We start from the raw sequence: 25,931 nt of genomic DNA, 5'->3' as shown, positions 1-25,931 counted from the left end.
TTTAAAGATTAAACTGTTTGTGTATTTCTAGTGCTATGTACAACACAAGAAAGACAGTAAGAGCCTAAAGAACTAAATGCAAGATTTAGGACCTTTTATAAAATGGAAGAATATGGGTCCAAAAACAATGGCCTCACTTTTTAATAAGTTTTAACCTATATGCTTATATGGATTGAACATAATTGGAAGGTAATCTGCTGTGCTAATAGAGTGGTTTATTATGGAAGATTAGGCAAGTAGTTAAACTATGATTGAGGGGAAGGAACAGTTAAAAAATTATATATCAGATGAGTCAGACAGGAGTCAGATTCTATTGGAGAGTGGATTAAGAAAAGATAGAAAAATGGCAATTGCAGGACATAAGGAAATCCCCATATTGCATAGATTGGCAAGCACAGTACTATTTGCACGAAAACAAAAGAAAAACATTATGATTTTAGATGATATTGGCTAAACCTGGCTTTCTTCATCACATTATTGGGCTAATACCATTTCTGGCCATGCCTTACATAAAGACAGGGTAAATGAAAAGGTGACATTGTTTTACAAATAATCTACAAATGAGTGTAAATCCTTGCTAGTGGAGACTTTGATAGTACTTAATCATTCCTGTTAAGTTACATATGGGTGTGAATAGTCCAAAGTTAACATAGAAAGGGCTGCACAGGTTGGAAAGGTTGTAATGATAAGCAGTTTTAACTACCTTGAAAATGACTTGTGTCAAATAAACTCCTGGAACAGTAACAGGACAGAAATGTATTACCTTACTTTAAAACAAATTAAAGATACAGTTTGTAACTTTCTAACTAGAAATTATGTACTACGGAACCCAGCATTCCCAAACAATACAGAGCTTTTTACAAAAGTGGGTGGTAGTGATGATATCTTTTAATCTGAGTTGTAAACAAGAAGCACAAACTAGACAGATAATCACAATTTGGAAGAAAAAATTTTCCAATACAAAGAAATGCTCTCCATGACTTGAATGGGGAGGGAATAGTGTCATGAAAGAACACAGGAAAAAATGGGAATTTTTCAAAACAATTCCAAACAAACATACTGCAAAATATATTCCGGCAATACGTTTCAAGTAAATCTTTGTAGCTTCTATCCAATGTTAAAAAAAATATTGAATAAGAAAAGGGTATTGTCACGAATGACAGGGAGGGGAGGGTAACAGGAAGGTGTATAAACTACTGGGCCTCAAATACCTAGGGAAAAGGGAATGGTCACCCCTTGCAAAACCCTAATCCAGCCCTGACTCCTAACCATATGAGCATCCCCTGAAGGTAGGGATACTCATACCCAGGAACCTAGGCCCTGCTAGCCCTGCACAGCCCTAGCAGTAGGGTCTGGATTGAGACTGCTGGTCCCTTCCCCTATGAAGGACCCAGTGTCTCCCTGAGGCCTAGAAAACAACAAATACCTAAACAAAACACCAATACACCAAAAGAACAGCAACTTATCTTATAAGCAGAAATCAACAGGAACTCAGAATGGCAGGACACTCCAGCTATTCACATCCCAGTAGTGAATATTAACCGCACAGCATGAAGTGTGAGGCCAGACTAAATGGAAGAGCAGTAATGAGCCCCAGCTGCACCTGATACAAGGGGAGTGGTCATTACAAACAACAACACAGCAACAAGTAAAACCAAAGAGGCTGTCAGATAATCACACATGCAGCTAGTCCGACAGATCCTCAAACTTCTGTCACGGAAGGGACCGTGACAGGTATTCAGCATATAAAAAGATAAAGGAATGCTTTCATAATTTAAAAGTTATATGGAATATAACAAAAGATGTCAAAGGGAAATCAAGAGTGCACAAATTCAAAACAAGTAATAGGATGCAAAAGAGAGCAATACAAACCTCTAAAATTCTTTCAACATATTAATGGTAAAAGGATCAGATCAGCTCATCTAACCCCCTTACAAGACAACTTGGAGTTAGTGATTGAGGACAAAGTAAATTGCCCCTTTGTGTATAAAATATAAAATTTTCTCAAGTCAATAAAAAAGGATAGTATATCCATAGCCAAGTTTGTTATTTTCAAGCCATTGTTTCTAATTTTTATAGATTCTTAATTGTCTGGCTTAGCATCAATGGACTTGTCCAAGGTCAATGTGTGCCTATATTTTAAAAGCCATCAATCTCCTTATCAAGTAACTACAGAGCTGTAAGTGTAAAGCTACGAACAGAGTTTCAATGGTTCTCACCCGATAATCGGCGCAGAGCCATTATCAGACAAGAATCTAAAGTGTGTACAGCGCGCGTCGGTCATCGTCCGAACGACCATCCTGGCTGATCCACGAACGATGAATGATGAACGATTGTAATGCAAGGGAAGGGGGAGAGCGTGCAGCGGGGTACTGTAGACGTCTGTAGCTGGCATGATACTAAAGAGTGTTATCAAAAACCAAATGAAGAGTCAATGATCTGGATGTTCTGGTAGAACATTGTAGCCTTTTTAGTAGTAGTATTTTTGTATTAAAGAGTTAAATACTTCAGAGTTTTCGGTTATATAGCACCAGTTCACAAAAAGGGTTTAGTAGAACTAGAGAAGAACTAGCGCAGAAACGTGCAACTAAACTAAAAAGAGGCATGAAAGAGCTCAGCTATGGGGAAAGATTAGTTGAACTATATTATATTCCCTTGAGAAAAGCCATGGAAGGGGAAATAGGATCACTGGATATTAATGAACTATACAGAGAACATCAAAGCTCTTCACTTTTAAAGTCATTGCAAAGGACAAGGTGGCACTTTTTGCATTTGGAGGAAAAGAGGATGACCTCAGAATAGGAAAAGGTTTTTATTTACATAGTAATGGTGATGAAAATGTGGAACATACTAAGGAAATTTTGTTCTATGTAGCTCAGTTGATTGTTTAAAAAAATAGCTGGATGCATTCCCAAATGCACAGAATATAACTAACTATTAACATTTACAAGTAATAACTAGGGGATGAGTAAGCGAGTTTTTAAAACTCGATCTCGCTGCGAATTCGGCTGTTCTTGCTATGCGAAATTGTAAGCGAGAACGGCTGATGTAAATTTGCCGATCAAGCTTGAATTTTATTAAAAAAAAAAATAAATAAATAAAAATGCGGGCTGTGCTGATCAATGAATGCAGCCTCCCCATTCAAAACCTCTAGTGCTCTCTGATTAGCTGAGGAAAGCTTTAGCCAATCAGAGAGCACTAGAGGTTTTAAATTGGGAGACTTGTCCCATTTAACCTCTAGTGCCAGGGATCCCACACAGGATTCCCAGGACTGCATGAATGAATGCAGCCCTGAGAATCCACTGCGATCCCCGGGCACTAGAAGTTAATTAACCTCTAGTGCCCGAGGATCGCAGTGGAACTTTGCGGTCACAGCTAATTGAAAGCATGCGAGTGCCTCCAATCAGCTGTGACTGCAGGCAAACTCCCAATGGAGTTTCTCCATTGAGAGTTAATCTGCAGTTCAGTTCCTACGTTTACCGGGCTGTATTTATCCTAATTAACCTCTAGTGCCGGGGATCGCAAACAGGAGGATTCCCAGGGCTGCATTGCTGGAAACTCTCCTGTAATGATTTCCTCGATCTTCCGATGGTTTCGCGAAATCAGTTCGTCGAAATTTTGCAGATCCATCGGAAGTTTGAGGAAATTTTCGCGAGAACGCCAGAGGCTTCAGGGGCTTGCTCATCCCTAGTAATACCAACGTGAATTAGCAATCTACTATGCTTCTTTAGTGTAGGATTTTAAGGATTAAGCTAAAGGTAGATATAAAGGGCACAAGTAATGTTGCCTTATAGTAATTAATACATAAAAAATGTATGTAGCTCAGATTGAATAAATGCAAGCAGTAGAATGCTACAATCTCCAGATTGATAAAGTACACAACTAACACTGTCTACACGCTCAGTAGACAGCATACTAGTTAATGTACTTAATTTTTTGTCTCAGCAATTATCTATGTGTTTTGCACATCTCTTTTTAAATGTTGTGGTGTGTTCCACCAATTCAATCAATACTAACATGGTGTAAGACCACGCCTGGATATCATGCTACAATCGTGACTAAAGCTACTAACTATAAAAATACATTTTTCTATTTTCTTTACTGTTTTTTTCTATTATCTGTTGAACAAACACTGTAGTAATGATTAAATAAAAATAATACAGAAGTATTCAGCTTTGTTCTTAGACGTGTCACCATAAGCAAATGGATGCTCCAACAACTTTATCTGTTACACTTTGCCAGTTCAGCAGTGAAAAATAGGGGTCTATTTTATCCTCCTCTGTTTGTTACAGAGTATTAATTTAATAGTCTTTACCCCTTTTCCCTGCCAACGCATTGGACTGAAGATAATAGGAGCTTGATGTTGTGGCAGAACTCCAATTTCCTAAGAAAAGCTGGAAATTCCTTTAAGCTAAATTGGAGAAAATTGTCTGAAATTAGAAAATTGAGAATTACATGCTTGGTAAACTGAGTAATTAAAATATGTGATTACAGATAGCAATTTATAAAAACACAGTGGCAAACTGCCCTATATGCAAAAATGCTAAAATGGAAACAATCATATTTTTGCAGAAATTGATTCAGAAAAATCTAAAGATAGGATTGAGGAACAACTATAACTGGCCATGGATATCTGAAAAGACATATCAAAACTGAATAAATCTAAAAGAGGAAACGGACAATCATAAAATAGAGAAAAGGCTAGACTCACAACTGAATACAAATACAAAAGAAAGACAACTTTGCTATACAATGCCCAAAGTCTATAGTGAGAAGCATATAAGTAAAATACATTTTATTGCCTAATTATATTCTAAAAAATAGACCAGAATAGAACACCAGTATATAGTGATCTAAAAAGGTGACACCCAATTGGCAATCTCAGCACTGAGATATATATTAAACCATAGCAAAATAAACCAGTATCTTTATCAGTAAGATAAATCAGTATCAGTAGTAGCAATTCAATATTAGTTATAATTTGGTCAGTGCTCAGTGCTGCACTATGTCTTGCTGCCGGTATGAGAAATGGAACACTTGAATACTTTAGAAATAAAAGAGATGCACGAGGCACACCAACATAGTGTAGCAAATTAAACATATTCGCAAAATATACAGAATAAAATATTACATTTAGAAAAATAGGGGCCAGGATCTGGAACTAGGCACTATGTGCTGCAAATTTGTTGATAAACATATTTGCTACTTTATGTTGATAAACATTGCTGCAGTCTTGTGTTCAAACACAAAGGAAGGCTGTTAAATGTAAATCCAGACAAGAAAAACATAAATGGACAAAAAGCCTGGCCAGGCAGAAGAGGATGCAGTCACAGCTTAAGCTGTTAAAAACAATTATGCAGAGTTCTAAAATGTGTGACAAACAGAAATAACACAAGAGGTAATCTTATCCTTAAAGACAAACAAGGTCAACCTGTCAACCTGACCAGCAAAAGAGATGGCAACAACATCCAAGTTAAACTCGCATGGCATCAATTCCTGAAGATCAATAGTAGCATGGTTTACAGCCTGAAACTACATCAAGAATAGAAAAGAACAAACCCAGCTTAAAGGAGAATAGAATGAATCATGATTTAAAAATCAAGAAAAGTTCTTGGCCCCTGTAAATATTACCCTACACACTTTTTTGATTCTACACCAGGTCCAAGAGTCTTCTAATACATAAAATTACTTAAATAATATAAAAAAAACTGAGGAATCTAATTAAAAGGCTACTATAGATGAAAATCGCTAAAGAGAGTAATCACAATCATAAATGTTGTTTACTAATGTTATTTTTTTTATTACCTTTTTACACCTGATACCATCCTAAGACCTGGAACTCAATAAGAGAATAGTGTAGAAAAACACAAACAACGTGACAGGAGTTTACAACTAATCAATGTATAGAATAAATTAAAAGATTACTGCAATCCAAGGCCCTCTAACTCTTCTTACTAATATTGTATAATATTTGATTGCTATGGAGTTGTGGAGTACAATTTGGTATGCAGTCAAATCTTTGTATAGAATTTGGGTGATTTAATTTTGAATAATGTTGTAAAATATGGATGTCAAGCAGCTTTGAGGAGGATTGAATTGGAGATTACAGACTGGAAATAAAGCAGTTTAATTATGGATTATGTTATTTTTTTAGAATGTAAAATACTGTCCCAGGGATCTCACAATGCCCTCTTTTTTAGGGTTTAGGCCAAAGGAACTCCTAATGATATGTATATTATCTGTTGCTGGACTTTTTTACCACCTGAACACAATACTAATTTCAACTGCTTTGCTAACAGGCATACCTTCAGCATGACCTACTAAATAATCTAAGCCCTAAGGAAGGGGGCATTTTGATATTCATAAAATGTGGGTCTCAAATCAACAGCAGATCATTTATATGTGTACAACAAAAACAAAGATGTTGTAAACCAAATTATATACCACACTGTGACAAAAAATCCAAATCAGTTTCATCCAGCACAATCCCAACCATCATAACAAAAATAAGCTTGTGTGTCCTTTGCAGAAAATATTATTTTTTTTTAGTCCACTGTACATTGGATGGATTGGATACATACTGCTACTTGGATGAGTGTTAAAACATATTTGTACACATTGTAGAATAGGATCAGCTGAATGTAACTAACTACTACTAGTTGTAGCCTGAGCTGGATAAATCAGATGTTTTACAAACATTAACATACATTATTTGATCTCTGATAATAGAGGAAACAAAAATGAAGGATTTGAAAGATTGATTGATGATAGATTTGAAAGTTCTTCCTAATTAAACCCTCCAATAATACTTACAAAGGTATTTACTCACTTTCACTAGCTGACCTGTTGCATTTCTGACATTTACCACCACATATGCACACACTTTTTGAAGCAGCACAGTTAAAATATTGCCATTTTACTAAATGTATTGCTATTTACATTATTTTACATTACCTTCTGTCAAGGCAGCTATCAGCTGAAAATTCCTTTACAAAAACATGTAGTCCTAAAAGCATTCAGTAAGCTAAGTGAAGTATCCCTACCATAATGATAGTTTACTCTGCTAAGTGAACATTTTTTGCTCCTTTATTAAATCAACCCAATTCATATTTTTACATGGCTGGTTTCTGCAAATGTTAACACAAATACTGCAATTATTTCCTGAACTTAACTAATTAGAATAGACAAAACACTGAGGGCTTGCTTTGGCATTAAGTATCATCACGTAACACAACGTCTAGATTAAAAGGAGAAAGAGAGAGGTCAGTAACAATTGCATATAAACCATTACCAGAGATTTCAACTGAACTGTGTTCAAAATATTCTAAAAATTAAATAGCACTGACGTACTAGTCCATAACTACTAACAGGCTAAGTGGGAAAACATCCTCATTGCAACTGAGGCTAAAAATAAGGGATTTTGAGGCAAGAATACATCAAAATAGAAATATCAAAAATGTATTATTTATCAAAATCGATATAAAACAACATAGGTTTATACAGTAATGTATCAAAAAACAATAATTCAAAGTTTTATGAATTAAATATTCCATTTATGACTAATAAATGGAGTCCCAACATAAAACCATTGAGGTAATGGGCCTGATTTATTAAAGCTCTCCAGGGCTGGAGAAGATACACTTTCATCAGTGAAGCTTGTTGATCCAGCAAACCTGGAATGGATTTCTTCAAAAGTCACTGGCTTTTTGCTACCAAATATTTTGAATCCTGGTCCAGATCTATTCCAGGTTTGCTGGATTACCAGGTTCATTGATAAAAGTGTATCTTCTCCAGCCTTGGAGAGCTTTAATAAATTAGACCCAATATGAATCCTATAAGGGTTTGAATCTTTAGCCCTACCTGCAGAAAGAAAGTTTTGACCCCTTGCCTCCACTTTTATTGTTTGGGGATATCGAAATTTATGTTTTGATTGTATGTGGGAAACTCACTTATTCCAAAGAGTATGTTTTTTGTTTTATTTTAGTAGTGCTTCTGCAATATACCGAAAGAGTAAACTATGTGATGATTGTCACTTCATCCACTAGCAGTAAGTAATAATGTAATGAAGCTTAGCACTAGAAATATTTTTTAGGTTACAAGTCGATGGATGAACTACAAGGAATTACTTCCAAGTTAACCCCCTAAAACTTTTCACCCAACTTCCACACTTGAGTACTGGGATCTTAATGAGTTAAATTTGTATGCTATATTTTAATTTAAATAGTTTGCATATTTATAAAAAAAAGAAGGATTTTTATTTTTTTTCTTTCAGGACATGATTTCACAGGACCCCCAGACTAGTCATGGTGTTCGAGTTTGGGTTGTCCCTATATTCAACCCGAAAATGGTGGTTCGAATTCGGGCAGACCCGACCCGAAAAACGCGGAATTCGACTTTGCAAATTTGTATTTAAAAATATGTTAAAAAAAAGCGAACTCCAGATGAACTTTCAATGGGGAGCTTGGAAATTTGCGGTCACAGCTGATAGGAGGCACGCGAGTGCTTTCAATCAGCTGTGACTGCAGATGAACTCTCAACATTTCAGTTCCCATGGTCACCGGGCTGATAAGTAGACTTTAATGATGTTCGAATTCGACGTTCGATCACCCGAAAAATATCGGGCTATTCGATCGAATAGCTGCCGAATCGAACACTCAGATGTTCGACCAACACTACCCCTGACCTCCTCAGAAATTTCGGTAACAATATTTTTTAATGGCTTTGCAATTAAGTAAAAAAGGTAAGGGGCATTAATGAAAAGTTTAATTTCTACTCTAACTTTTAACTAATCATATTATTCTTGATGGTTAATTTTCTGTGTCAGATCTAACCTAGTCAAAATGTTGCTGCTCATTCCAAGTCATGTTAGGTCTGTGGCAGTTGTGTGGCTCTGTGCAAACAGAGTGCTTTCATCTGTTGCCTGCATTTAATGCAATGGCACCCCTTTAGGCTGAAACCACAGCATCCAAATGCTTTTTGTAATAAGCTTACTGTATGTATTCTGTATATTTGCTTCAGGCTTTTTTTCCACACTTTATTGTAGAATGCCTCTAGTTCAATAATATTTTTGTATGCAGATAATACTCCATGTCTACCTACAATTGTTCAAGAACTGAAAAAAATGTCAATTTACCACTAATTTATAGAATGATATTTGAGGGCTTAAATTGAATTAAAGAAGGATCAATGTAATTATCACTTATTTGATGTTACGCTGCCACTTTACAAAGAGTTTCAAGGTCATTTATCTATAGACATACAACATTTTTATTTTTAACACTTTGTTACAGACAAGTAAACACTATATTATAAAATGGGCTTCCAATGCATTATCTGAATGTAAAAATGTTAATGTAGTTATAAATTTAACCCAAATTTAATCCCAAACTCATTTATCTATGGAGAAATTAAAGCTGCCACTAAACCATGATTACAATACACTGTGCCTATCAGTTCTACCAACAGCAACTGTGACATATGTATATATAAATATATCTCCAACCATAGATATTTAAAGGGAAGCAGAAATCAGCTTTCTTCAAACATGAAAGCATATTTTTAGTACCACTTTATAGTCTGCAGGAATGTAGTATGGTATTTACTCTGTATGAACTATTTTACATAGTGTGGAGTTTTTTTAAGTCTATAAGAAAACATAACTGATGTGTACAAAATGGGTAAATGATGTAGATTTTAGAACAGGTGTAATAGATTTCAGTACCTGATACTTTTTTAAGTAAATGTGTCACTAAATGTTCTATATTTTTATTCCTCATATAGCACTTTTAATGAACATTGCTAGTTGAAACCAGTTTTCAGATTTCTCGAAAGGTGTCAAGGTTTTCAAGTCAAGCAATTTCCCTGCTTTATTTATTCAAACTATTTATCTAGGCCCTTTACATATAAAGAAGTTCCTATCCAGATTGAGAGAAGACTTGAACACACTGTGATGGCCAAATGTTATCCAAGTATTTAAAAAGAATTGATACTTCACACCTTATAAGTACCACTTTATATAATGATCACATATAGAGCTAAGTTAATGTGTTATGCCGATAAACAGATAATTTATCAGAAAAAAATACAGTATAAAACGAAAATTTTGTTTCACTGCAGATTCCATGCAACAGCCCCAGATTTTTCAGGTCATCACAAAAATGTATGAACAAAAATGCATATTTAGTCTAGAACAGTGGTCCTAAACAGTGTTTTTTAATCAGAGTTCCTCCAGAGGTTGTTAGGGTTTCCCTGAGTAATTAGCAGTTTGTTACTCTCAGGTCAGTTTAACTGACACCAATGATGTTTTTGGTCTTTTATCTGTTAGGGTGACAGCCTTCCTACTAGCCAGCATTGTAGGACACATTCTTCCAAATGACCATCACACTAATGTACTGTGAGCTGTGGATATAGTAATGATAACGGGGGTTTCTGAAGACCTGAGAGTTATTTCAAGAGGTTTCCCTATGTTAAAAAGGTCAAGAAACACTGGTCTGGAAAATCATGGTATCATTTGTGCAGTAAGGTATAAACTTGAAAGAAGCTCCACAGTTGTAACCTTTAAAACATAAGTCACAATTAAATGTCTGTTCTGGAAGTCTTCACTCTTCATTGTGTATAAATAATGAACTACATATATAATCAAAAAGTCAGACACATTTTCAATTCCATGTTTTACGGCTTAGATACCACAAAAGTAAATACTGTAAAAAACATTTAGTTTACCAGTCTTTTTGGTGTGTCTGCAATGTAGTACAAAAGAGGAGGTCACAGTATATTTAACCTTTAGTAAGCAGTGATGCTTCTTAAGTTATGATTCTGCACACATTTCATTTTTTTATCATTGTTTTCTGATCTCTGGCAGCCAACAACTCCGCTGAAGTTGTTCCCAGCTGCTACTTCATCTAGCGCACATCAAGAACTGCAGAACATATGCGAACAACAACCTCTCACAGAGCACTCAGTGAAAATGACAACGCAGTAAAGAAAACCAGCTGCAAATAGAAATATGCAACTTGCTGAACAGAAAGATATGACAAATTACTCTTAAAGGGAAAGGGAGAGTAAAAGACAGGCTTTTGTAGGCATAATTAGTAAAAACAAAAAAAAAAACATTTCTTAGTTCATCATATGTCACCTAAATTACCATAGATGTACTATGCTGTTAACTTGACCAGTCAAATTGCCAGCATAGTAGATCTCTGTTAATTTAGGTGACATATGATGAACATATGATGATTTTATTTTTGAACATATGATGTTTTTATGTTTTTTTACTAATTATCCCTACAAAAGCCTGCCTTTTACTCTCCCTTTCCCTTTAAGACTAATTATACGAAGGCTTGGCAATTGATTTCCGTGCCTACCTCTGGGTACCCCTACTATACAAACAAATTCTATTCTGATATGACAAATTAGTTATATATATTCGATATTTGCTGTTATTTAGAATATGCTAAGCCCCTTTGTCTTTCAATGTTCCCACTAATAAGCAGCAAATGTTAATCATATTTCCCATATAAAGTAAAATATTATTACTTAATTCTAAAATAGGCAAGCCTTAATCATTGTTTATCTTTTTCAATACAAAGATAAAACCAGTTTTATTTATAAAGAAATCTCCCATATAAATTATATTTATGTTTTGCAGTGCACACAAAACATAGTAATTTATCTAAATACCAAAGCATGATTCATGTACTAATAAATAATAGGATATTCACTAAAAAAACTCTTAGAAGAGTTTGCATTTTAATTTCTCTTTAACAGTCAAACAAAACTGAAAATGTAAGCTTATGCACAGGCTGGCTTGTTTACATTTTTGCAAAATCCCATGCTGGCATTGCCCCGGAGCGTATCAAACCCAAAAATCTATATCCCCAATGCAGTTGCTTATCACTGCATGAGCTGTCAAACGAAAAGTGGGCACTTCAAACATAAATTAATTTGTTTACATGTAAAGGTGCCCATTGGCATTTTTTTTAATGCTTGCATATGTAGAGAAATATTTTTTAGCAGCCTAAATGTACCTGCATGTCTGGTCACCATGATATGCAAATGGATAGTACTGAGTTAATTATAGTGGCTCTGGCTTTGGCATGACTGAGTTAACAAGTGAGAAAGGATTAGGGTGAATTTGTAATCACCTGTATTTCACAATGTTACCAATCTTTATAAATAATGACAGACAAAATATGCCCATAGTTTTATTATGGTAATTATGTTAACACAACCATGGTAAAGCATAAGTGTATGATTTCCTGGCCCAATTATTGAGCCTTAAAGCTTAAGCCATTTGAAGAATTGGATATGTTCACCTTTCATTTCCTCCAGTGTGCAATATAATTATGTGAGGGGAGAAACCATAACTATTTTAAAAACAATTAAAAAAATAAAAACTTTTCCAATAGTTGTTTCTAAATTAGACCTAGAAACCTAACCAGTCCATAAATCAGCCCCTCTTTCTACCCAGAATAATACTCACATCTGCTACTCCAGAACTAAAGCCAGGACTAAAGAAAAAGGTATTCTCTTAAACAAATACATGTCAAATCACACTCAAAATCACTACCTAAAGTATCCCAACTAGCTGTCTCAGAACCAAACTAAAGTCAACCGTTTTTTTGTTTTGACTCATTACCCATTGCACAGACTCACCCAGATGGATTTGTCAGGGCCCAGTGTCCATTTATGGATACAAAACATCTATCTCTTTGATCAGTTTTGTATATATGAACAATATACCCCTATCATGTATAGCATGCTTCAGCCACACTTAGAAAACAGACACAAAAGCCCCAACAGAAATCACTTTGTGTAGCACTATGAATCAGCTATACCCTTGATCTGACCAGTATTTCTTCTTTTGGACTTAAGCTGCGTACACACGGCAAATTTTTCTCGCCCGATAATCGGTATCGGCCAATTATCGGGCGAAAATCTGCCGTGTGTACAGTCGGTCGTCGTCCATCGTCCGACGACCGTCCTGGCGGATCCATGGACGATGGACGACGACCGATCCTAATGAAAGGGAAGGGGAGAGCGCGCAGCAGGGTGCCGCTCCGTCGCTCTCCCCCTCCCCTCTCCATAGAGCATGAACGGTGCTGTATGTACAGCATCGTTCATGCATCGTGCAGTCTTTTCTCGTTGGAAAGGATCGTGAAAGATCCTTTCCAACGAGAAAAATTGCAGGTGTGTACGCAGCTTTAGACCTAATATGAAGATACTTTTGTACACCTTCAAATAATACATTTTTTTTTGCGTTTTTTTTTCCCTTTCTAAATGAGCCTTAAGTGTACTGTCAATCCAACATTAATTGTAATCATATTTTGTTTTTTTTGTCAAAAATATAAATATATACATTATATTATTATACAATAAATATTTATACAATATCACAGCCTACGTTAGACTAAAGTTGTGTACACAATTAATGTGGATGGAAACCACCTTTCATGATCGTTTCCAGTGACAAAGGAGTGACAGATAAACACACAGCAACATTCAGTTCAGTAGGACCGATCCATGAATGACCTCAGACGACCTCCCAAGCATATATCAGATCCTCGCCTGAGACAAGCCCGACCACTCATATTGGACAAGAATCATTTGAAGCGTGTATGTAGCCTTACATCTCTACATTTTTCATTTTAAGCTAATGTTTTTCAACCAGTGCTCCATGGAACCCTATAGTAGCTCCAGTAGTTGCTAGGGGTTTCTTAAGCAATGAGCAGTTTGTACCTCTCGGGTCAGTTTAAATAACCTCCAACGGCCTTTTTAGCCATTTGTAGGGGTGGCATTCTTCCCACTGGCCAGCAATATAAGAAGCATTCATCCCACTGATCACCACACTAATGTACTGTGAGCTGTGGATAAATGAGCTGTGGATAAAGCAGTTCTAGAAGGGGATCCCTTAAGGGTACCTGGGAACATGAAAGTTATTTCAAGGTTTCCCCCATGTTACTGTTATAATAAAAAGTCCTAATTCAACTCATATATACCTATCATGGGAGAAATATAGGAGCTTCCATTGCTGACTTTCACGATAGTCTGACCAACAGACTACTCTTGTCATATGAGAGTGTTTGAACAAGTTTAACAAAATAATAGAAAGTTAGAAAGTTCTTCTTTTTTATTCTAAATATACAATTAAAAGTTATTCAGGAAAACAGCTATCATGAAAGCCAAGACAGGAGAGGTCAGGTATGAAAGGCTTCATGTTTGTGCCAGCTTTCAGAAATATTAATGAGTGCAATTATATTTTTTGATATGACCATGTTTTACCTGCCTAAATGTCCAGTCTACTGTCTACTCACAGACATGGCAGTCTGTCTGTAAAATTTCAGGTTGAGTAGTTGTCCATCCAAAAAAGATGATTTGTAGAAAATAATGTAAAATAAACTTCACTATATTGTGGAAAAGAACATGGACTACCAGAGGAAACCCATGCAGTGAAAATTACAAAAAACAAATGTGCAGATAATAATACTTTATATTTGGTTATAATACTTATTACTGGTTAATTGCAATCATTATAAATTGTTTTTATTAATAATATATTTGGCTCTGTGAACCAAGCTTGCTGTATTAAATGCAAAAAATACACATATTCTTATATTAACTGGAAAGCAACATATTTACCAAATGAACACACCAAAAGTTTTTAGGGATTGAAATAAAAAGAAAAATACACAACTACTTATATATTATAGAATATATTATTCTTTAAAATGATGTTTTACAGTTGCAGAATCAAAAATGTAGCTTACCTCTCTAACAGTATCCAACATGTTTTACACATGAATAGACATTTATGACTCAGTATGTTCATGCTCTAAAATGTATTGTACTCATTAGGAAACACATGCAATTTAGCACACATGTCATGCTGGTAAATGTTTTACCAGCTGTTTCTAAAGATATGCATATTAGAATGGTGTGCATCATGGTATTACAACATGTCCTATAACAAGGGCAATACTAAATGTGGCCCATGCAGGTAGTGAAGTTTGCCAGGAAAATAGTATTTGCATGGTTCTGTTTTGACAATATTATGATCCCGAGTCACAGAGCTAAAACTTATCTATATCCTACCAAAACAGGCACCTTTGCTGATATATACCTTTCATGTATTTTTTGATGATTTGTTTTGTTTGCAATGCAAATAACAATTCTATGAATTCTAGTAGCTGTTCTTTAAACTTTTTGGGTCAGGTGGTAATAAAAACCTCAGTGATAAGATCAAATAATGATGTTTTAGAAATCCCAGTGTATATACCTATTACCAATACCTATTTAAACAAATGTATGTATGAACGTAAAATCAAAAGCAGGGGCACTGTTAGATAAAATGGGGCCCTGGGTAAATATGAAGTAGGCTCTCAAATGTACCTTTCAGCACTCCATACCCCTTGCATTCTGTCAATTGGGGCCCTGGAAAAAAAGGAGGCCATGGATATTTGCCTATTTTGACCCACCCCAAATCAGCTTGAAAGGACACAACCCAATCATATAGCAAAGTCCCTTTAAGGGGTTAATTTAGTATATCCTGTGCAGTTTTAGAATCTTATCTCCCTAGGGAGTTAGGGTTCGCTACCTTCTGTCACAAAGGAGGAACCTGGCTTTAGCAAGGTAGTAACCAATCACTTCTTTGTTACTTTACATTTTAGATTTATTGTGATGTCTGGAATTTTTTTAAGGTGGGTTCTGAAACAGTCTAAAGTAGTGGGGAACTGAGCTTAGGGGTGTCCTCCCCACAGATCACTAAAAGAAGCTAGAAAAGTCAGGGAAGGTTAGTGGAGGACTAGCTTCACCAACGGGATGCCAAAAGGTTAAAGGGCCCAGAAGAGATACTTTAGAACAGGATCCTTTAGGTGCTGAATTAGAGACTGTCACTTCATTGGGTAAACCCACTCTAGAGGAGAGATGCTCTTACTGTCTGTCATTGATTTTAAAGTTCAGTGAGGGTGCTAAGTTCAGCTGCGAGTGTTGACTGGGAATGAATATAATTTGCCATTGCATGACACTCTGCTACTTAACACTTTCTCTAAATGTGTACAGTTGCAACTCCCCTAAAGTAAGATGTAGTAAGACTAAGTCTCTGTGATTCCTATGACACACAACAAGAAGAAACCCAGATAACCCTGGCATATTTGGCCACCCCCACAGAGGTCAGCAGTACATAAATTACACTAGGTGAGCCATCCACCTATATACTACTTATTACACTGCGTTTTAAATCTTTACTCTACCTTTACATACAATTGACAAGGTTAGCTGTCAAACTGGGCATTTTCTGTATTTCCATCATTGCTGTTCATATTTGTCCTACGTATTGTCCATTGTACAAAAGATGATGGTGTTATGGTAATCATCTATAAAAATAATAATAATAATTCTTCTGCAAATGAATGACTGTTCAAACTGATCACAAGTTAACTTGGCCAAATAAACAATTACTCCTTTAGAAAATTAACAACAACAACAAAGAGAAGCCTGAATTCTTAACACATATATATTCCAGCAGGAGAATTCTAAACTCAAGATAACATGACGGATTATAACGTGCTGTTCATGGAATTTCTGCTGTCAAATAAATATGTAAATTTTATTCATCAAAGTGTTGAATTTATACTGTCTGGCTGGCCATAGCGCTCATTATTGGTGATGGCAGCATACTATGCATTTCAAACACTGTAGTCTACAATTTTAGAACAAATGGTACTGAATAAAACTTAATCTATTTAGATTGAATAGAAGATGAATTACAAACCTGAAATAATAATGTGACTATTACTATGTTTGATGGCATGTGTTATTAAAGAAAAAAAATCTAGCCTAGATTTTATGGTGTTTGGCGGAATTTCTTTCTCTTTTACCAGCAGATCAAAATGAGGTACAAAGTTACTGATATGAAAATTATAGGGAGAGAGAACAATATTTTTACCTTTTTTTCAATTAAAAGAAGTTCTGCTGTTGGAAGAATAAAAAAGTGATAAAACACCTTAAAGGTCTAAGATAGGATATGGTAGATTTATAGTAATATGAAATCAAGAGGAGATAATATAAAGTATTTTAAAAAAAACCTAATAAATAATAACTATAATCATTTAAAACATTTCATATTACATCTTGTCATACATTGTTTTCCCCAGTTTAGGGACATATATTTTTTGCTAGGTACCAATCATTACAATTAAACATGTACATTCTCATTAAATGAAAGAAATTCTAATAACACAAAACCTACCAACGTCAGACATCTCTGGAACTGTGACAACGTAGGGTCCATCTGGAAATTCTGGTGCATTGTCATTGATATCCTGTACTTTAATAATAAACTCTGATTCTGGCTCAAGGGGCTTGTTGGTTCTTCTGTCAATTGCTTGGGCGTGGAGAACATAATGTGATTTCTGTTCCCGGTCTAGGCTTTTTGTTGCATGTATATCCCCTGTTGTGTCGTCAATAATAAATATAGTCCCAGCTCCTTCACCAGTTAATATATATTTCACTGATCCATCACCTTTGTCTGAATTTGAATGTAGCTGTAAAACAAACAAAGCTATGTCAGTAACCAGCAATTCATTTTTGTATAGCAAAGTTTAATTTAGGATGATTACTCAATTATTATTATATTAGAACCAATTATAGAGTGTGGCTTTTGTTATATCCTTCTTACTCCTTTTGTAGACAACAGTGAAATCCTCAAATGGCTGCTGTTAAAGTAGATTAAACCTTTAACTAGAAGACACCTTTATTTTGTTAAAGAACTGTGTCATAAACAATTCAAACCTATTATATTTTTTATTCTTTTATTTATTTTATATCCACCCAGCATGCTTTAAACATTGTTCTTTTTTGTACTAACTACAACCATTATATTGTGAATTCTCATTGGCCAGTATGTTGGTTCTCAGTACCGGTAATCCTCCGCTGTTTTCAGCATGGGGCCAATGATTTCAAAGCTGCCATAACTTGAAATAGCATTTAAAGTGTTCTGTACACTAAAGCCCCCCTTGCTCGTATGCTTCCATTCACCTACAAACACAATTCCAAAAAAAAAGTCATTAACACGTAATGAGCACAGAATTCCCTCAACACTTAACCCTTAACCAGGATCTAAACACATGTATTCTCACCAGAGATGAAGCCTCTATTTCTCTATGTTCACGTGTTTCAGCATCACCTGCACATTCTTGCTCCTTATTGGCTGATTGTGACAACTCTTTATTACATTTTGGGATCTATTTCCTACCCCTTAAAGAGAAACCTCTAAACAGGAGGCCTTAATGACAAGTTCACTATTGTAAGCAAATATACATGTTTAAAAAAGATCTAAACTAATTTTAAATACCATGAACTTGTTAAAATGTATGTAATATTTCAGTGATTGGCTGAGGAGCTTTTTAGGTCAGTATCACAAAACACCTCTGGAACCAAGAAATGAACATAATTACTGTTTCCACCGGGTATCAAAGCATCTATTCTACCATGAGGGTACTTGATAAAACTTTCTTAAATGATAGGATATTATGTAAGGCCCTCCCTTCAGAATGGAAACTATTCTTATCCAGCTTTGATGAAAATGTCTTCAGTATCACATTTGTTGATACAATTTTAATACATTACATATACCCTGCTGCTATATAGCAAAGACACAGAGTACTATCATTTCCTAAAATGATATCTCCACAGACAGACAAAGTCATTATTGGATTCCATATCATGTCTGCAACCGTAATTTCGCTAGACATTCAATAGCGGAGCCTAACATCTCTGTGAATAATTACCCAATGAAATTTATAGCTGTATTGCTAACTGGGTTGTTCTATTTTATAATTCAGGACTAACTGTAAGGAGCTTCATCCATATTTTATCATCCTGCTTTATTTTCTAGTAAGCTATGCTGATTTGTTTTTAGATCACCATAGGTCAAGTTTACATGCATTAAGTACATGCATTAGGAATTGTCTGCTTCTCCAATATCCTTGTAGACCACACCAGAATATTCTGAACTCATGAAGCATCCTTCACTCACCGAGAGGCTCTCTGAATATTCACGATAGTCTATCTGAATAATTCAAAAGCTGTTTGTCAAGGTTGTCTTATAAGCTGGTATTTTGGTGTTTATCTTCCTTATTCATAAATAAGGTATTCCAAAACTATATCCCAGTGAATAACAATGGTAGGCATTATGCAATTCTGTGACAAAAATGTTTTTTTTTATAATTCATATTCATGATGAGTACTCTTGTAAAACAGCAATAATGTCTGAGGAACATTGTTCAGCTGCACAGAACACATTAGGATCAGTCTTACATGTACCAAGGAATAAACAAATATTCATACAAAAGGTGGACGATAATTATGCAGTGACTCTACATTTCCTCTGTGTGTAAAAGTCACTCCAAAGCCTTTCTTGGGTGTCAGGTACTGAAAAATAACAATAGAAAGTGATTCTGTATATTTTATTGATCCAGATCTATCAGTACTTAGAAATTAGAGATAATGTATAATCCCTATTATAGGTTGCCATTGTTGGAAAAGTGCATCTAAGAAAATAGGATAAAATTTATTATTAAAGAACCAGAAAACATAAATTATGAATTCAATTTCACAAAAGAGCCATTTAGCGTAGTGAATGAGGTGAAGCTTTGCTGACTGTAACAATCCAACCATAAGCAAGCAGATATATTTTTTTTACATTTTCTTGCAAGACAAGACAACAAACAGCTAATAACTTTCTCCTGTGGGAATACATGAGAGGACATTATCTTTGTGGTGGAAAAAAAAATTTACTGCTATTCCACCTTAATTTTTAATGCCTTTGATTCTGATAATATCCTGAAACTGTCACATATTATCTGCAAGTATAATTAAAGCCTATTGAGATGGCCTAAAAATTAAAATCTTACTGTGACCTACTGACGCTCCAAAGCAAACTTAGGATATCATGCTTGCTTTGGCTAATGGGATCTTATAGTAAAGAATACAAAAAGAGTCTCACTAACATTATAGGTCCAGGCAGTGATTTCCTTTTCCCTGAAGCTGCTTTTCTTCCCCAGCTATATTTCTGTTTCTTTACCAACATTATCACACCCAACTTTGCTCATGCATTGCACCTAATGTTGTCATGGTTTTGCTCACATTCCAAGGTGGAAAAGGTGAAGACTGGAGAGCTAGCTGCTGTAGGCTGTAGACCACAAAAAAAGTTTTACAAAAGTACATTTTATTAGACCCCCCTTTAGACAAACAAGGCATTTACCTCAACTCAATGTTCAGGAGCTGTTGGAGGAAGGGGGGAGGGAATCAGATTTTTTTAGCCAGCAAAAAAATATGAGGGCACTGATTGTTGATCTTCTTTTGGAAATGCTATGTCCCTGATTGTTACATGAGCACTTTTTTGAGTATTTAACTTTGATTTTTAGGAGTTGATTAACTTAGCTTAGTGACTGTGGTTTTTAGGAGTTAATTAACTTAGCTTAGTGACTGTGGTAAAGCAAAAATCATGTTTTTTTTTTAATTTTTTTTTTCGTTTTTTTGTTGTTTTTTTGTTTCACTCAGCTATGTGTGATTTGCTTGGTAAACAACTTAATCTCATTTCCTAAATCAATACATTTGCATTGGAACCACAAAAAAAGGTTATTTTCATACTGTATTCTTCATAATAGTGAGAATTCTCATCACTTCCTGTCCTACAGATGCAATAGGAATTTAGAGGAAATCTCCCAATAAACAACATCTCAGAGAACAGGTGTTCTTACTGGGGGATTTTCTCTTATCCCTTGCTCTGATGACAAATTAAAAAGTTTTGATTTCCTATTTCTTTCTACTTAGGTGATAATGGTCTCCTGGACATATAAAGGTGTGAGAATCTCCCCAATAAGGTCGATAAAAGGCCAATGGGATAAGGATGGACATCTTAAAGTGTCCACCATTATTTCAAAGTTAGTTTTTAATAAAGGAGATATATGTGTTAAGTACTTATTGTTATTATACTTATCAACATGCTCTGGTATTTCCAAAAGGTCTGAATATCAGATATCACTAGGTTCATACGCTTTTTCAAGATTATGTGGGATCTTCACATAACAAACCTGAAAAGTTGATTTAAATATTGCAACAACACAATTTTGAAGCAATTCTATGTTCTTTCTCATATCATCAGGGTGCCAATTACAGGGCTTTCTCAATTAATTTATCTCACTATCTCCTTTTTTACAGTAAGTAAATTAGTTGCTTGAACCACAATCCACCTATCTAATTTGTAGACTGACACTAATCCAATCATATATCAAATGATAAATTTGTACATGAACGAAACAGTTCATATTTCCATTTCAGTAAAGTTTTTAATGAATGACAACTAAACTCAGAGGCTCTGTGCAGTGAAAGTTTAGGGGGAGAACAGAAGTACAAATGCAAACCTTAGATTTACATATTGTTGATCTGTACAGTGTCATTGGCCCCTTCTTTTGTTCTGACATTATTGAATTATGTGATTTATGCTACCCTAAATCAAACTTTCAAATTGTTTCAACCCTTGTTATCATTGCCCATAGTTATTTATATTGTTCTAAATGTTTATATTTTTGCATACACTGCAACTAGAAAACATCTCCAGAACATAATTTAAAATTAGCTTTTTGTTAAGTAATTTATACTGGGAGGGTGTAGGCGCTACATTGTTGCTCATCTAACGTTAACTCTCCATCCCATCCGTAGGGTGCAGTTTTTCATAAATGTTAAGTTAAAAACTATTGCAGGCCCCAGACTGAATTGTTTAGCTTACAGGTCAGTTCCCGTGTATCTAAATTCTATAATACACTTAGACTGTAGATCAGTTTTAACCCATCTATGCATTATTGCATTATATATAACACATTTCATCAAATTTTACAATCTTTATTATAGCTACTCTAAAGGTACACTAGAGCTAAATTAGAGCATTTCATAGATTTTACAGTCTGTAGTAAAGGCATTAAAGTGTCAGAACCAATTTTCAGCTTAAGGGTCTGACCAAGACTGAGCTAATTTGCATCCACTGTACTGTACAATAACCACTAATTTTAGCTAATTCACATACATAAGAAACTTTTCCTTTTTTTGGTCTGTTATTAAGTTATACATTAAAAAGTCAAACTAGGTCATTTAGCCAACTAGCGCTTTCATGGGTCTGATGCACAGCAGGGGCTTAAGGAATGAGATTTAAATGCTGCATGGTCCTTCCCTTACCTATCAAAAAAAAATTAAAATGTAAAAAAAAACACTTTTTTTTTATACAATACAATTGTACAAAAATTCAACTCTACACAAACAAGCTTCTGTTTTTTTTTTTATCTTTTAGTCCTTAACTTTCCTATTCCCCACTGGATCTTCATTTCATAGTAATACAAAGTCAGTGTTTATTTTTGAAAAATAGAAAGGTATGTTGACAGTAATGCTTTTTAAAGAAATACATTATAGTCACATGGAATTACAGATCTACTCACACTACGGTTTCCACTGTCTGAAATATTTCCTGTCTGCATGATCTTACTGTGCCCAACACAACTTTTCCCAACCATGTTGAGCAACAAAAAAAAAAAAATTTTTTTCTACCCAATACTGCTTTAAAAACTAGAAGTCCGATTAAACTCTTATTTGTAATTTAGTTATGTTATGTTATACCTAGTAGTGTGCCTTTGTGCGCAGCACACTGGAAAGTCAAACTGCTGCTGTCACACAATGCCCAACAATCAAGGTCTTTAGTGACATGGGTCCCCAGTGGTCTAACAATTTTGCAGTGATCCTGCCAACAACCTCATGTTCTGAGGCTAAAATACCAGAGGAGCACAAAAAAAAAAGTTTCATGTTTGTGTTGAAAACTGCTTAAAAAGTAGCTAGAAAGTTTTGAACTAATATAAACCAAGGAAAGTCTAAACTTTTATTTGGCATGCAGAGGACATCATTGTTCTAATTTTTTTAAATGTTATTATTTTTTAGTAGATATAAATACTTTCTATATTGCTTCTAAGAGCCATATTATTGATTTTCAGTTGCTGCAACAAGCTTATGTAGTAATGAAAAACATTTACAGTCAAATGGTCATTAATATTTAAGTAAGCAAACATAAACCTTTTTTAATATATAGATTACTTCACAATCTGCATAAATAGTTGATGACATTTCTCTAACCGCTTATCAAACACAAAGCTGTCCACTGTTATAATAAATACAGTCATAAAAAAGTAAGCCTTCTTTCAATTCTAAGGTTTTGCATATAATTAGGTAAATACAATCTCTGATAAACAACATAAAACATGTTACACTATGTCATTATTTGTTTACTAAGACAAAATGCAGAAGCAGTGTGTTAAAAATAAGTACACCCTTACCAATTTCATAGCAATTAGGAGGGCAAGTAAAAGCAAGATGCAGGTGAAAGTGAACACCTAAGTAAATCAACCAAACCGTGGCTGACATAGGAAAGTAGTACAGACAGAGGGTTTTTTTTTGGCAACAGGGTATTGTACTAGTGATAAAGTCTGAAAGTACAATATATTTTCAAACAATACATGAGGTTAAACATCTATCACAGTATTTTAACATTGGTTGCTTTGGCCAGTGGAAATGGCACTAAGCAGTATACAACTAATTGCAATATTGTAACATTGTTTGCTTTGGTAATTTTGCTATTACTTGGGCTTGGCAAATACCTGGTTAAGGAAATATTGCATTTATTGCACACATTGTTGATGTTTTGGCACAAAATCGCTGTTTCCCCTCACTCTTTTTTTAATCCAAACTATTGTTGAGCTTATTAACTTTAACTGTAAACTTTAACTGTAAAAATCTGCATTGCAAAGGTCCAATAAAAAAAACAGAATTATTGTCTGCACATGATTGGGTGGTCAAAGTCAGGGAGACTTCACCCTGGCTAAATGAAAATTTACTTGCAACATGAAAAGCTCTGCTTTTTTGACAAAGAAGCAACAATGATATCACTAATTCTCTTAAACGTTAGTTTTGGTAAAGAAATAGGATCGGAACATTAATGGGAAAAGTATCATCACACCACTGTGAAAAAGCATAGTGATGTCCTTTATAAAAAGTGCTTCATGACTGTGGAATGTATGAGCTTTTTCATTCTGACAAACATATATCCTCTCTCCCCCTTTACCAATAAATAGTAACAACACCTGGGGATATGGTACACATGGCCTTACGGCCGTTTATTAGGTTTACAACTTGTTAATTATATAACTTACAACATTTCTGTTACAACACATCAATATTAACTGAACATTAATTATGCCACACACAGGTGGCTGATCCTCGCCCCTCTTTACCTCTTTCACCCCAATTAACCCTATAATTGCATTTCTGATTGACATATCTACCTCCTGCTCCCAGGTGCCACTGCATCTCCTCAAGAACTATATCAATCCTGCATCCAACCCGACATTACCCTTCAACATTCCAGTTACACTGTCTTGGAGACCCCATACCGTAGATAGCTCTCCACACTCTATCATTTTTTACAACACACCGACCCGAACACACTGCCCCTGGAGGACCCCGAGTGAAAGTAGTAATCCTGAGCCACACTCGGGATAGCTAAAACAATAATAAACAGAGCATTACCTGGTCTGCCACATTCTCCTTCATCCTGCCCATCCTCTTCCATCCTCCGGCCGCGTCCTCTGCCTCAGATCAGTCACCTGGCAATTCCGGGTGATGAGGGTGTGTGAGGTCATTGCGTTAGGGGAGTGGTGGGAATTTCAAATTTTTTTGTATTGAAATAACTGTATTGAATCCAGCACAAAGTAACAAGTATATGTCTGATCGTTAAAGTGAGTGTTACAGTGCCCTGCTTGTCTGCCATTACCTTTCATTACTGACCTCTGTCTGACTTTTGATCACTTCTCTGCCTGACGCCTGCCCTGACCTCTGCCTGAACTTTGATCATGTCCTTGCCTGCCGCCTGCCTAACCTTTGCCTGACCTTTGACCATGTCTCTGCTTGCCACCTGGCTGACCTCTGCCTGGATTCTGACAACTGTTCTGCCTGCCCTGACCACTGCCTGGATATAGATTTAGCTTGATCAAGAAATACTTACATTTTTCCAATAAGGACACGTTTGATGAGACCACTCATCCTGCGCGTAAGCTCAGAAAACATTGGGAGGTCCATCAGATGATCCTAGATAACTTCAAAAGCAGCTATGTGCCACAAAGGGAAATAAGTATAGACGAAAGTCTAATGGCCTACAAGGGGAGGCTCAGCTGGGTGCAATACATAGCATCCAAGACAGCACGGTTCGGTGTGAAATCATTTATGCTGTGCGAATCAGAAACAGGCTACATTTGGAACTCTCTAATATACACTGGGAAAGGCACAAAATTTAGCCCCAGATTCAGCAGCTTTATGTCAACATCATCTGTCATGTCACTTATTGAGCAATTGTTCAATCAAGGATATTGAGTCACTACAGACAATTTTTACACCTCCCCTAAACTATTTGAGATTGTCATCCAGCATAAAACGAATGCTAACGAGGGCTAACCATCGTGAAATGCCATCCATGTTCGCATAACAGAAGCTCAAGACTGGGGAAATAGTTGCCCGGCAGAAAGGCAAAATTATGGCACTGTGATGGTATGACAAGAAGGATGTCTGCCTTTTAAGGACCAAGCATAACACCGCCACTGCTATTACAGGAACAAGAGGTGGGAGAGAGATCCTGAAACCACAAATTGTCTTGGATTATAATGGCACCATGGGAGGTGTTGACAGAGCCGACCAGGCGATGACTTTCTATCTGGCCGTTAGAAAGCAACAAAAGAAGTATTATAAAAAGATTTTCAGACATCTTGTATACCAATGTTTGTGGAATGCCTACATTCATTTCAAACAACAGAATGACGGGCCTGTACCTCACACTGAGTTAATTT

The 25,931-nt window shown here is 35.5% G+C and overlaps 1 protein-coding gene across 1 annotated transcript in view; it reads right to left on the bottom strand.

The window, feature by feature from the left end:
- CDH18 (cadherin 18) overlaps positions 1–25,931 on the bottom strand; it is a 327,191-nt gene that overhangs the window by 138,412 nt on the left and 162,848 nt on the right. Inside the window, exon 3 of the mRNA XM_072411849.1 lies at positions 17,246–17,540. Within this exon, the coding sequence (XP_072267950.1) occupies positions 17,246–17,540 (295 nt within the window). The remainder of the gene's footprint in view (positions 1–17,245; positions 17,541–25,931) is intronic.

This window comes from Pyxicephalus adspersus, chromosome 5 (assembly GCF_032062135.1).
Source record: "Pyxicephalus adspersus chromosome 5, UCB_Pads_2.0, whole genome shotgun sequence".
Lineage (NCBI taxonomy): Eukaryota > Metazoa > Chordata > Amphibia > Anura > Pyxicephalidae > Pyxicephalus > Pyxicephalus adspersus.
This window is presented reverse-complemented; position numbering and strand designations above follow the sequence as displayed.